Genomic DNA, 15,458 nt, shown 5'->3' with positions numbered 1-15,458 from the left:
GATCAGGACTATACTGAACAAGACTCTCCACAGACTCATTTCCCTGGACAGGCTGTTGTCTTAGAGCAGCTGCAATTCCAGCCCCAGATGAGACAGGACAGGTACAGATGTGGAGCCCACACAGAAAATGGGATAATGCTGGTCTGCACAGCAGGCTCCAGCTGGATTTCCCTGTTCAGCCACGACAAAATTCCCTTATTTTTGCAAGCAGCACAGCCAGGGAAACTGTGAAAGCCAAGAAACATGACACCATATAAATGCCTTGCCTTGTTGCTGACCTGCTTCACCATCTTGCTATCCCCAAGCCCATTAACAATATATTTTTGCTGCATTTTCAATGACCAGATGTTCAAAGTTGAAGATGTAGATCACAGCTGAGTTTCTAAAAATACACTGCATCAACACGCAAGCCAGTCTTCATGCTGCTGATACACTTGAAATATTTACTGCACTCCTGAAGTTGGGAATTATCACTGCAGCATCTCTTGGCACCACTACACTGAAAATATTCCTTATCTTTAAAACAGAATCCCATTTTCTTGTCTTTAAAAACTGTGTCTGGACTTTTAGATAATATTAACAGTACATTACAAAAAATTAACTCCATTTAAGATTTCCTTAAAATGCTATTACCTGATCTAGGTTTTTGAAGAGCAGGATATCTTTGCATGCTTCCTGCAGTCTGCATCGCTGTTCATCAGTTTTTGGATGAACTACCTTTAAAACAAAGCAGAACAGAACAGTCATGACCACACAGAAATATGATTTCATATTTCTAAACCTTCACTTCAGCATGAAAAAGCAGAGCACAATTGTATTGCATTGTATACAATACAAAAGTATGCAGTCCTTTTTTGTTTGCATAAACAGTATTTATATATAAACATACAATGCAAGACAGAATGAAAGACACATAAGAAAAATACTATGCTGACAATTAACACATAAAAAATAACAGTGAAGAAAGACAAGAAAGAAGAGGATGCCTTTTCCATTCCATTCCCTTCCCTTCTAACACAGCCACAGCCACAGCCAAAGCTTGAACATATCAAACAGGGCAAGAAGTGAACACTTTTCTTCCTGAACTCTGGCTTTATTAGTCCCAGTATAATTACTGCTGGCACACAGGCAGTTTATATCCCATGTGATCCATATGAATCTCAGCCCATCCAAAAAGAAGTTATTGAATAAGCATGGTTTTTCCTAACAAAATTACTTAAATGAAAGTTTTGTTGTTTGAGATGTTTTGTTACTTCATTCAATTTATAAACATCAGGTTAAAGGAATCAATACTCACTGTATCATGAAAATGTTTATATATGTGCTTGTTAGGGGCTAATCATGAAAACATATTAAAAAATTAATTACCCGACAGGCACCACATGAACATTTCTTATTTCTGGAATAACAAGTATTCAAAAAACCAGTTATATCAGTAGGCATTTCTATCAAGTTCTTTTCCAAAGTTAAACAGGTCTCAGATCCTTGTTTTAAAAGAAAACAGAATATTGAATCATCAGCCAAGAAAACTAAGACTTTTGATGGAATAAATGTGTCCAAGTTTACAAATATTTGAATAACCTGACACACTCACAGTAGTTTTTTCTTTTCATAGCACATAAAAATTATTTACTAAGTATATTTATGAAGTATCTCTTCTTTCTTAAGAGAAATTATATTAGACTTAGATTATCATTGCAGAAGTGTAAGCATCCTTGCAATGGTATCTGGAAAGGAACACCAGAAGTCCAGGGAGAAAACACTGACTCTCACCAACCAGGCTACAAGATTTGAAGAAATACAATTACAGTATCTGGATTTGCAATTCCTAGAAATTCCTGACTTTCAAGAAAAAAAGAAAAAACGAAAAAACAGGTGTCCACAGACTTAAAATATTTCAGCCAAGCATTTCTCCTACCCAGGCAGAACTGCTCTGACAAGAAAGACAGTAAAAAGCATGTGAGGAATTTTAAGCACCCATGAAGAAACAGCTGTGGTAAAGCTGAACTAATTCTTCTCAACAGCATTGATGATCTAGGAATTGCCTCAACAAGCCTTTAAGAGAATTAAGAAAGGAAAACAGCAAAAACTTTAAAGATCTTAGACTTAAGTACAGCTCTTGAGTCCTTTGAAGTAAAATTGTATTAAAGCTGTAGTGACTAAAAAAGTCCATGAGATAAAGTGGCTCTAAATTTCAAAGCAATGTCACTTTGCCAGGGCACCACAGCATGCTCAGCACGAAAAGCACAAGTGGTAAGGAAAGGCAATGGACATCTGCCTGTCAGTCTAGAGAGACCCATGCATGGAGGGATTCCCTCACTCTTACCCTTTGTTCTGTATCTTCTTCCTCTTCATCTGGATTGAAAGCTTCAGCACAAACTTGGAAGAAAAAGAGAGAGGAGATAAGTAAAAAGATGCAATTACAGGAGAACAGCAAACAAATCAGTTTAAATACGTTTCTTCTATTTTCCTACAGGAAAAACAAAATCACTTTTCATTTTGTCATTATAGTGTCAGAGGCTCAAATCCTGTCTGTTCTTTGGGTAGGCACAGCATGGCTGTTCTCAGACTCCCATGTAAAAACTCTGACTTACTAAATAATCTTGCCTAGCAAGTACTCAAGCATGGACACAGATTTATTTCAGCTGGTATCAAAGCATAACAATCTCCATTCAGATTCATTTAAAAGCACCTTCTCTAAAAGGCAGGGGTGCTCCACTGCTTTGTTCTTTGCAGTGCCATGTACAGAGCAAAACACTAAAAAAAGGAGCACTAAGAAGGATGAGGCACTCACTCCACCTCAACTCTAATTTGCAAGTGACTATGTATATTTTGGGAGGTTTTTTGATACAGAGAAATCATGTTTTCACAGAAATTAACCTGGGAAATTAACCATCAGCTTCACCATAGTACAGTCTAGGAAAAAATAGTATTTAGTCCCATCCCCCACATGTTCCTCTATCTTACTACATTTTAACCAAATTAATGTTAACTGATGATACAAAAACAACTCTAAAATTTACACAGTGATTTTTTAAAAAAGGATGAGAACAGTTGTGGAAAACTACACACTATAGAGCACTGGGACAAGGCTCTGCCAAACATGTCATTATACCTACAGGATCAACTGAAAGAGGCAATACTGCAGAGCTGCTGAAATTTCAAACCCTTTTTGTGCAGTTTTAATTCTTCAGAAAAGGCTTGTCTTCAGTTATCTTAGCATTTACACACAGTCTTACAATACTAAACACAGACACTGGCCACCAAAAACCCACAGTTCTAGCTCAGATTTTCTTATTAATTGATGGATATTTACAGTTCTTGCATGTCAAAGTGATCTGCACATTCCAACCACCTGTACTGACAGTCAGGGAAGGTGAGAGTCAGTCCTGTTTTCATCTGGCTGTGCTCTTACTTTCATAAGGGTGGTCTCACTTCTGAGGTTATACATTACTTATAAAATTTTACAAGGAAACATAGACAAGCATTTTCCTTTGTACTTTATCCAGCATCCTGACAATAGTGAAGACTTGGCAGAATGCCCAGAAGCTCACTGCAACGACATCTAACTGCTGAATGGAGTGAGAAAGTATAAATAAAAATCCAGAATGTCTAGAATTCAGCAACTTGTAAATAATTTGAAAATGCACACATCTATTGACCCTGTCATTGTGCACTCAACAGGACAATAAAAATGCAAGACCCTAGCACAATTTACTAGGAAAGATTTGTTTGGTTTTGTGTGTCTTGATTTTTTAATTAGTATTTTTTTCCTCCCTACCTAAAAGATACAAGTCTTTCGGTGTCTTGGTTTTTTTATTTAGTATTTTTTTCCTCCCTACCTAAAAGATACAAGTCTTTCCTAGGAAATTGGATTTTAATTCATTTTTTTTCCTGGAGAGAACGAGGAGGCTCAAATACAACAACAAGCATTCCGCTTACCAAACCACAATGTAAAAATTCAATCATAGAATAGGCATCAGGCATTCAGAGAGTAAGTATTGCTCATACAATAAACCCGTTTAACAACTGGATTTTAATTCATTTTTTTCCTGGAGAGAACGAGGAGACTCAAATACAACAACAAGCATTCCACTTACCAAACCACAATGTAAAAATGCAATCATAGAATCATTAGGCATCAGGCATTCAGAGAGTAAGTATTGCTCATACAATAAACCCGTTTAACAATACAGAAACAGTTTATTGACAGTGCACCTACCACACACATGCTTTTAGTTTAACAGAACCACCCACACTCAGGGCAGACACTCGACAAAGGATAAACAGCATTCTTCCCCAGCTGGAAAAAAGTACAGTCCATGGCAGAGTCCAAAGATGACTGGTTTATGGGAAGGTGGATGCCTGCAAAGCTACAGAACCTGGACTGATAGGCTGATCCACTTAATATGCAATACAAAGGCACTAACAAAGGGAACATTATTAGCATTTTGGTGTGAAAGCTTTCCTCCTCCTTCCATTTTACAGTAAAGATCAAAGTCTATTGTGAAAGCTTTGGATTTTCAAATAAGGAACAGTTACTAAGAAGACAGGCTCCATGGTTTAAACAGTATGGTGAAACTGGAGATAATTAACTTTCTTCATTTTTTACAACCAGTGTATCCTGAGACTCCAAACTGGAGTCCAAGTCTCTATTAAGCACAATATTACACACAATAAATGGTCACACATCTATGAATTCAGAGATCTCTGTACCACTAGACCATTCTATCATTCAAATTTTAATATTGAGCTGCAAGTTTAATTTTGTTCCCACCTCAGCTGCAGGGAAGCTATTGCTAAAAATGCTTCAGAATTCAGGAAATTTTCTTCAGGATTTCTTTGGGAAAACAAGTTTTATTACCACAGCTAAAACCAGAGCATCAGAACAAAACCTTATCTTAAAACCTTATCAAAGCAACACGGTGGTCTGTAATTTCAGTATGAAATGGCTTTGGTCAAGGTTTGTAAATGTAGCCTTCCCCTATTTCACCTTCCCCAGCAAGGGTGAAAACAGCTCCCAAAGCCCACCAAGGACACACTCTAGGACTCAGTGCCCTCCCCTTACATATGGAAATCACTTCTGAAATGCCCATGAATGGGCACCACAGAGATACAATAAAAACATGGCAAAACACCACTTCTCCCCATGCTGCATAGAATGCTTTCCCATTGTACTTTCCATTCTTCAACTCCCTGCTGGGATTTCTTTTTCCATGTAGAAGAGTAGGCCAGATGTTTTGACTTCAACCTTGGACAGCTCTGGCTGACAGAACTCTATTTACTTGCAGGCAAAGCTGTAACACTTAATGCAACATGTCTGTTGTGATATGCTTAAAAAAGGGGAGAGACACAAAATTCTCAAGCTTAATGAACACTGTGATACGCTGGAAAGCCAACAGAAAGCTTTTCAGCCAACTCATAACAACCAACAGTATTTTCCTAAAACTTTTAAAAGTGACTAATGAAAAGAAAAAGCAGCATTACATCAAACCCATCCCATGTTTTATGGTGCAGTATGTCCAATTTTTCTTTCCACTACTGTTAATTGGTAAATCACTTGGGGAAGTCTGTACTGTTGAACATCAGCCCCATGTGTCAGTCTTACCTTCAAAATATTTCATGTTATCTGTGCTGCTTTGCTATTCTCCTGGCTGTAAAGAACCCCCATAACTACCCTAAACTCTGCCAGCCCCTGTCAGAAATCCAGGGAATTTCAGGACTCCTGAAGGTTATTCATTTGTGCATTACAGTACAGCCAGTCCTAATGAAAAAACATCTGATCTTTCATCATGACAGAGTGCAAACACCCTTGACCCATTGTTTGATACGTGACTGAATTCACATATTAACTATTTAAGTGTCCCAACAAAACAGACACTCTGAGGCAAGCTTTTTCTCGTAAGATTCTCCTGAAAAGTGCTGTTGAAAAGGCAGTTGGAAGGGATCTCTCTCTGAAGATCATCCAGTCCCACCTACCCCTCCAAGAGGAGCTGTTTGGAATTGTGGGCTACTTTGGGGCTGACCTGGAAACCTCCCGGGCCAAAGATGGCACATCTCTGCTAACCTGCTCCAGCACCCACAGGGGAAGAGGTTTTCTGAATGTGCAACCTAAAGCTCACCAGCATCTTCATGTAATTTGAAGTGACTTCTGAAATCACACCTTGCCTAGCTGAGATTTTCAGCACAACTCTGCCCTTGAGCAAGTGCTAAGCAAGAATCCATCAGTGGAAGTTACACAGCAGTGTGACACATCTACAGCTCTATCAGCTCACACCATGCAGACCAAGCTTCCTTCCAAATCCACCCATACATAGTTCAAATAGCTTTGGAACATAAAAAACAGTTTTCAATTTTATGAAGCTTTGAGATAAAAAGAAATTCAGGCTTTTATCCTACCATCTACATTTAGTCTCTCTTAGCTTTTGCAGCTCTCATGCTGCACCTTCTTTGGCTTTCAAGAACATCTGTTAACACTTCTGAAGGCTCAGAAATGATACAGCTCCATGGCTGCTTTGTGATGCAGGTGACAGCATCTGAAAGCAACCGAGATCTCTGTAGCTGCAGCAATGACATCAGCAGTGGATGGGTGAGGGGGAAGCAAGGGGTGGGGACAGAGGGAGAAGTAGCAAGACAAGTTTGCCAGTACAAACACCACCTTTGTTTATGCAAGTTTTAATCACTCTCAAGATAATATTGTTCTGCAAAATATGTCTTTTGTCAAGATCAAAGTCCTTGCGCTCTGTAGAAATCTGTATGCAAATAAGAGTTGAGCTTTTAGCTCTGGCAAGTTAATACAGCCTCCAAGAGAAATGCACACCATCCCTGCCCCTGAGAGATCACTGCTTTTTTTCAAAATAACAGCCAAGAGGCTGATGCCTGAACACCTTCAAACACATACAAAAGAAGGAAATTTAAGTTCTATGTTTTATGGAAGGTGAATGCATTATTAATATTTCTGTTGCTACTGAAACAAGTAGCAAGTAGATACCCTGTCATACTCTCTTTTCAATTTTCGATCCCACCTGCAGAGTGAAATCCTATTCACTCTTCTTTACTGATGAGGATGCATCCCCTCCAATTGATCCTATCAGACCCATTACTAAAAATCCACTCAGAGGAGTACATGTAGAACCACTTTTCCAGTTATTTATTCAGATGAGTAATTTTAAACTATGTTTAAGGCAGTGTTCTTTGCATTTGAGTTTGTCAAAGCTTCAAGCATTTTTTAATCTGTCTCTCAAGGACAGATGCACAGACTCTTCTGGGAGCACTATGCCAGCTGGAAAGATGACCACTGCCAGTGGCTTGTCATTCCCTGTGACAGCTGAGCTGCACTTCAAACCCATGCAGTCAGATGAATTAGGAAGCTTGAACAGCACTTACACACAGGTCTTTGCTGGCACAGCTAAATGTGATTTTCCACACTTGGAAAACAACTTCAAGTTTCCTCTCACTTCTGTTGCTGGTTAGCTCAGAACTTTTTGGTTCAGAAATTGCACTTTGTTTCTCAAGTGAAAGATCTCACCATGTCAGAGCAGACGACAGATTCGTACCTCGATCCAGCAAGTGGGAAACAGAACCTGCAACCATTTGCACCACCTGAACCATTTTCACATTTATGACAGTTGGAAAGAAAAGCAACACTGAAACCCAAAGAACAGTTAATATGTTCAAGAAAATCAGACACTTCAATTCACTAGTGAGAACTGACTGAAATCAAGGGTAAATTTTTTGCTAAAACCAACGTTGTTGCATCAGCCCAAAACTCAGATCTTGGGTCTTAAAAGACTGGTCTTTCACTTTATGTGCCACATGGCAATCTCCAGATGCAGGACAGCCCACAAGAGCACCACCTCCTGACTTCACTCTTCATTCTCATAGAGGCATAATTGAGACATGATTTACAATTAATCAGGACGCAAGCAAAAACCACCCCATCAAACCTTTGTCAAATACCAAAGCAGAATATTCAAATATGGAACAACTTGCATGACCATATATGTCAAATCAAGTGTCAGATTTTTTTCAGTGAAGAAATATTTAGAAATGATTCATTTCAGGGGGAAAGGAAAAGAATGGATTTTCATCTCTTGAAACAGCTTCAAATGTCACTTAATGTAAAAAGGAAAATAAATGAAGTAGGTTCTTCACAGGCAGAGTTCTTCTGTGTTACAGATTAACTACAGAGGCACTCAGGCTCAGCACAGCTGTGCCAAACCAGCTCTGTCCAGTCAGGATTACAGGTCAGGCACACTCCGCACTTGGTTCCAAAGCCTGCTCAGGCTGAGAAGCTGCACAGATCACTCTGCCTATGAGACACTGATGGAGCCTGAAAGGCCCTAAAATCCTGCACTGCTTCACCTAGCTCTGCAGAAAACCACACTTGCACAAAAGGTTGTTCACCTGGCTCTACACAAAGCCTTGCTTACAGCCCAGAGTCCACCTGAAAATGCCCAGCTCTGATGTGGACATTACTTTGACAGAGCAGCAAAACTGAGGTCCAAGGTAGAGCTTGGAGAGACCCCACTCTAGTTCAAAGTTGGATAAACACTTTTACCAAGAGAAGCGCATGATTTGTTACAGTGCTTGCTAACCTTGCTTTTAGAAATCTCTGATAACCATTTCCTCACCATGATTATGTACTTTCCAAAAGCATTATCTAAATCAGACTTCTCCAGCTTGTTCTCTTTCCATCAAAAGAGAAATGCAACACTTCCGGCGACAATGGCTTGTGACATTGTCACACACTCCTACTTCATGCTGCTTTTCAGTAACAAGTTCAGAACAGACTGCACAATCAATTATAAATGCCACCTTTTATGATAATGGGGTTTTTTCTTCGCAGGAAATCCAACTTTACATGCACAGACACCTTTTCTCCCAAGATGCATAAGTACAGGCAACATAATAAGCCCTTTAGAATTATGACAATTGGCTGACAACTATTTCCATAAGTGCATTTGCTTTATGTATTCTGAATAATGCAGTTTTCACATATTCTTATTACATTCATACAGATTAATAAAGATCTGATTTAAGTGGTTCTTTAAAAGGCTTTATCATCATATGTACAGTAAAACAACTGAGACAATGCCTTACAGCAGAATAGCCATTAAATTATTTTTTTTCTTCTACTACAGCAAGATTTGGCAAAGTATTTAAAATTACATTTCCCTAGGGGCAAACGAGAACTTTCATGATGAAAGAGACAGAATAATAAACGGAAAGTAAATAATCACAGTCTCTTTTAGATTCATATCTTTACACACACATAATGAAAGCATTACAAGCAGACAATACTGCTTCAACTAGATTTTAAAGACAAGCATAGAGCACTTTTAACAAGATACAATGTGTTCCTACTTAATTATGATTCCTAGGGAGGCTTTGTTCAGGGCTGGTTTTTTGTTTTGTTTTACTCCTTCTGCAGCCTGCAGGATCTGGCCTGGACACCACCCCCAGCTCAAGTGACTCAGGGACAGAGCACCACACAAACCCTGGACCAAAGGCTCCACAGCACCCTCTGCTCCAGGCATCTGGCTGGAAAAGACTTTCCTGTCATACTAGGAGGCAACTTGCTGGGGGTCTTACTGAACTGCAACAAAACTTCAGAAGACAATCCTCAACTGGTATATCTTTATTTAAATCCTCCTCCTACTCAGGAGCAATTAAAATGAAAAACTTGTGCCAATGTAGGACTAGAGACAGAATTCTCCTAAGCACTTCTCCTACCTCTCTGGCATAACCAAATGAACATGACATTTGCCTTTTTTTTTTCCAACTAAACCAACAGCTGTTTGTCATTGTATTTGCTTCATATAGTTGCCTATTTAATTATATCAAGGCACAACTTTTATTTAATGCCCTTATGTATGAGTTATGCCAAATGTTTTATTAGGCCAAATGTTTTATCTTCCACTCTGCACGCTCACACACTGGAGAGTTACACTCTCTCACCTCACTGAAGCCACATGCTGCAGGAGAATAATGACAAACTCATGAGGCTATAATTCCTAGACTATAATTTTTGATAATTTTAAAATTTACAGTTTCCAGAGGACCTATGATGAAAGCACTCTGGTGATAAAATAAACACTCTGCAAGTCTCTCCTGTAGAGCTGGAGGAGCCAAGGGACAATACTGCCTGATTTCACAGAACCATCTCCAAACTAAGCCACTCCTGGGACTCCTGCACTTTGGGCTTCCATGTCTCAGCTCACAAGGAGAGAGCCCAGCATCCCATCAGACACTGGTGTGCTCTGGGACTTGCAGTAAGAGGCAAGTCTGCATGAAAATTAAAACAACAAAAATACTTCCACCATGTAGAAGACTAACAAAAATAAGAAAGTTTTGCATGTGGCTGCTCATTGGAGTAAACAGCTCTGACACTGACAGTAACTACCAAAAGCAAAATACTGCCCTTTCAATCTGAAAACAGTAATTTACAATTTGCTACTTCTGTTTCCAATTCCCCTTACTACATTTAAATAGAAATGTAAAATGGAAGAAGGGTATTTTGGAGTTGCACATTATTCCATGTGGTGAAGCCTGGGAAATTCAAAGGAGCAAGGTTTATTCTTGCAAGTCAAGAAATCAGAAGAGTGAAATGGATAAACATGCTGCTGACCTTGTTCAAGCCTTCTAAGAGAGCCTTACTGATGAGATAGTCAGCCATAAAAAAGGTCTCCTGGAAAACATGATGCTACTACTATTTCAGAGCACACAGATTCACAATTGTAGAAGAAAGCCTTCTGCTTTAATGATTCTGGTTTAGCCCATCACATAAATCTTAACACATTTCCAAATGTGCTACGTAAGCAAGGCAGACAGAACCAGAAATTCAGCACCAATAATGCTTATGTGCCTGAAACAGTGATATTTGGAGTTAAAAACAGCACAGAGACTGTTCACTTTCCATTCAGTTTACATCAGAACACCACAAGTTCCAAGAAATGGCTCAAATACCTTCCCCCCAAAAGAAGGCATGTAGCTTACAGGCTTTTAGCTGCAAACTGTAGCTAGAGAAGAGAATTTAGCTGAGGAGTAAAACAGGAAAAGTGGCTTTCTAGTATAGAAATAAGAAATTTTCTTTCTTTCAGTTTACAGACCAAGGCTTTTTTTTTTTGTTTTATACGTGTAATTCTGCCATATGAACTGCTAAACCTGCAATAAGGCAAATAATATTTTTAAATCATCTTGAGAAAAGTGCAGTAAAGCACTTTTTGCCTAAAAATTTCATTTAGCAATGAAGATTACTGACATCTTTCTGACATCTGTCATGACAGAGAACCAAAGCATGCCAAAGTGTTAAAAGGCACTTCTGAAATCAATTATATGATATGATTTTCACAGATTTCTACAGAATGTCCAAATACATTAAGAACCACATCACCCTGAATAGAACAACTAACACCTATGTACCTGTAGCAACCAGGAGCAATAAAAAATTAGCATGGCTTGACACAAAAGGATTGTGTGCAGAGGAATGACGTGGAAGCTCCCAAGTCCCTGTGCTTGGAAACTGCTGCTTCCTTTCCTGGCACACTGGAAAAGCAGGAAATGTGGGAAGTCACTGTTGGACCCCTTGAAGACAAGCCTGGCAGCTCCCCCCATTCCTGTGTGGTTACAGAGCAATTCCAAAGCCCTGGTGAGCACCAGCCATGGCAAAGGTGTGACTCCTTCACTCCTTCACTGCCAGGATCAGCCAACTCTGGACTTCAGTATCTCCCTGAATAAATGAATTGTTTCAGCAGGAAATACACACTTGAAGTGGTCCAACAAAAGATTAATACTGGATAGAAATTAATCAGCTGGAATTTGTGTGCCTTATTTCTGATCACTTTTCAGTTTTTCTATGAGAGAAGATTAGCGAGCTTAAGAAAATTAAGGTCTTTTCCAAATTTTGGAGACATGGGAAAAAAAACACCAAATCAGGCAAGTGCTTCAGGCAGCCAAGTAGCCACACACGTGTCCTCCCAAAGTCAAGCCCAGACTCAAATCTCCCTACAAATGAGTGCTCACAGCAGCTCCTTAGATAGCTTTAATATTTCCTGTAGTGAGCTTTCATATTGCCATTATATATCTTATAGTGAATTTTTTAGTATTCCTATAAAGTTTTCTGTTATTTTGGGCTACACACAGACTCAGCAAAGTGTTTTGGTGTTAAAAATTACCAAGCAAAGTTCCTAAAAGTACACCCTTTCAAATTTAAATCAAGTCTCTTTAAACTTTTATGTTCTCCATGGATGGACCATTTGATGTATTTCACATTTAAGCTGAAGTTACAGCAACCTGAACTTGATTGAGTGTATTAATCAATACAGGAGCATAACAACATTTGTGAACCTTATATTAAAACAGGGATGAAGTGCAGCCTTATATATTCACAAGAAAAATGCAAATCACATCTGACTCTGAGGACACTCCAAAGATACATCATAGCATCAGGTTTTGCACCAAGTACAAAACTGCCTTTTTTAGCCTGTATTGTGACAGGCATTTTGAGATTTGTGTGTTTGACCAACAAACAGGTTGAAATATTTTCATTTGGGCTTTAATTCCTGTGTTAAAAAGCATCTTGAGTTCAAGCCACACCAATTCTCCATCACACAAAAAAATTAAATTCCAGCCTATCAAAGGCAGAATTAAATTTCTTTTCAACCATCACATGAAAGCTGATATTTTCTAAAGTATTTATGTATACAAAGATATGGACCAACATTTATGTAGGCTTTTTAAAGATCTTTAATGTAAAACAATTAATGTAAGTTAATCACTCGCACCTTTTGCTACTTGAATACTTTTGGAAAATTGATCCATACTGCATTACTTGCTTAAAAATGTGCATAGCTAAACTTATGCTCCCAACTCCTAAGGGCTAATTTCAATTAAAACATTTGACTTTGGACAAACAACTTCTAATTTTTATCTAACACTCTAGCCATGAACTATTATTAAGAAAGAATAAATTTTAAAAATGAAGGATTAATTAATTCTACTCCACTGTAGCACCTATGTGCATTAAGCAGACTGGATCAGATTTCTTCTGACCAGGTATTGCACTGATTTAAAATTTAAGTACAGATGCTCAGAGTGATGTATTTCTCTTTATGTCATTAAAAAAAATCCTGCAGAATTGTTCACAACACTGTGAAATCCAAGTAATTGTGAAGTCATGACTATTAATTTCCAAAAATAAGCTTTTTATTATTCACTGAACATCAATCACATGCCAGGAATATTTAAATAAGTCCCAATATTGCAAACAGAGAAAACAAGCTTTTTTTGTTAAACGAATAATGATTCAGACACTTTCTTACATGAGAGCACCCACACAATTTATCACCACTTTCATCTGTCATCCCACATGCTTGGCTTTTGCTCATATCAACATTTTTTAAAACCAATTCTTTTCACTGTAGTTATGATACCAGTTTTGCAATCATTAGGGCCAGCAAAAATCCACAGAAGCTTCAGGCTGTTGATACAGAAAACTGTGCCTTTTGTAAAAATGTGGATTTTTGAAGTCGGAAGTCTCTTATCATTTATCACCTGCCTGAAAATCTTTCAGCAGAAGTTATTATGCTATCAAGTGTTGTAAGGTGGTGAATAATCAATATAGAAATTAATTAAATAGCTTCAAGAGAAAAAAACAGATCATGATTTTCAAGTCAACCTCTGATAATCAGATAAACACACAGCAAACAGAACAGCACAGAGAAAGTCAGTCATCACTCAGTCTTCCTCCCTCGATGATTTCAAGTGCTGAGATTTTTATCACTGAAGTAGTAGATAGTATTCTGCAAGAGAAAACACTCAAAACAACCCCCCAAGAGAAGCACTGCCTCTTGCTTCAGTGCTACCATTTAGATGTCCTAATTTAATAGGGTCCCAAAACAGTATTTTTTACCAAATACTAACATGCTGTGTGGTAATAATTTACAGAAACGCTTCATTAGAAAATTATTTTTGTTAAAGCTGTAATTTTAAAACACTAGGAGCTACTAAAAGGAATTTACTACGTGTAATATTATCATATCCTGACATCTCAACTTGTCAGGGTGTGAAGAAAATGCTGTATTGCACTAGAAAACACAGAGGAATATCAGACTTTAGCAACATATGCACATTATGAGATGACTGCTCATCTTTGGCAGGAGCCAGACTAATGAAGAGTTCAAGGTAAAGAGTCCCCACCACCACCAAAATAAAGAATCAGTGAGTTGGAAGAGCCAATAGTCAAGGCCTCTTATGGAAGCTTATTAATGAGGAAAGAAAAAGACAGAAACTGTCAGGGAATATTGATTTACACAGTATTAAAAAAAAACCCAACCAAGAAAAACAACAATAAAAAACCAAAACAAACAAACAAACAAAAACCAACAAAAAATCAAAACCAAAAAAACCCAACACAAATAAAAAAAACTCCACAACACCATGCCATAGTGTCACATCAGACTGCCAGAGACAAGAGAAACATCCAAAGTACTGATTCTGAGCCCAGCACCTGCTGGGGACAATGACAATTGGCAACTGTCAGGGTCCCACACAATGCTAAAGCTTGTTATACACAGGAAAACAGGATTCAGTGACATTTCAACAAAATTAACCTCTACACACAAAACCTTTATTCAGCAACCCCATCTTAGCTGGGTTTAGCACCCAGCTCCAGAGATTTGATCCTTCTGAGAAAGATCAATTCTCTGATTGCACAGAGAATCCCTCAGTCTCTGCTGAAAGCTGCCCCACCAAAGGGACCAACTGAGGCAAGTCATGTTCATTTGATTATTTTTTATATTAATATGAAAACAGGCATGGATCCTGACAGTCATGTTACTATTAAGGAAACAACTATTATATATTGCTTCACTACATCATATAGGTGAATTATTCTGCTTACAGTTGAATGTGAAAACTATAATTTCATCCACTGAGGCCAAAGGAAGCTCATGAGAGAGTACAGGCACTTCCAAAGGAGAGATATTATACCAGGTCACTGAGATAAACAGAAATAATTGTAGAAATAATAATTTTTGTGACACGTGTATGGTACGGGTGTCATTTCGTCAGATTTTCCTATCCCAAGGAGAAATCAGCAAGTCTGCTGGAGAGTGGGTGTTCTGTGGAATGAATCAAAAGTGTCTAGAAATGGCAATAGAGAAATCTATCGAAAAACTTGACTTTTCTGAAATATGCTAAAACTAAAAGAGGAGGAACTATGCACAAGAGAGACTCTAGTGGGCGTCACACTCTTCCTTCCATAAACACAATTAACTTTTCATTCATATCCTGCCAGGAGCAAAATTCTCCTGAGTATTATGTACCAGTTCTTATAGTGGGACAAATAGCAATGCTCTCTTCCTCTAGTTTTGAAACAGCTTTGATATAATTGAGAAAGGAGGTATCACTGATTTCTGCCACCTCCCTGCACTGTGTAAGTCAGTCCCCAGCCAAGG

At 38.3% G+C, this 15,458-nt stretch overlaps 1 protein-coding gene across 1 annotated transcript in view; it reads right to left on the bottom strand.

Moving 5' to 3' along the window:
* The window catches only part of PRKAR2A (protein kinase cAMP-dependent type II regulatory subunit alpha), a 60,657-nt gene that overhangs the window by 17,372 nt on the left and 27,827 nt on the right, over positions 1 to 15,458 (bottom strand). Inside the window, exons 3-4 of the mRNA XM_039733911.1 lie at positions 2,327 to 2,379; positions 634 to 717 (exon numbers count right to left, since the gene is read on the bottom strand). Of these exons, the coding sequence (XP_039589845.1) occupies positions 634 to 717; positions 2,327 to 2,379 (137 nt within the window). The remainder of the gene's footprint in view (positions 1 to 633; positions 718 to 2,326; positions 2,380 to 15,458) is intronic.

Source organism: Passer montanus, unplaced genomic scaffold (genome assembly GCF_014805655.1).
Source record: "Passer montanus isolate IOZ18808 unplaced genomic scaffold, ASM1480565v1 scaffold9, whole genome shotgun sequence".
NCBI lineage: Eukaryota > Metazoa > Chordata > Aves > Passeriformes > Passeridae > Passer > Passer montanus.
Note: the sequence above shows the minus strand (reverse complement) of the source record. Positions and strands in the feature narration are given on the sequence as shown.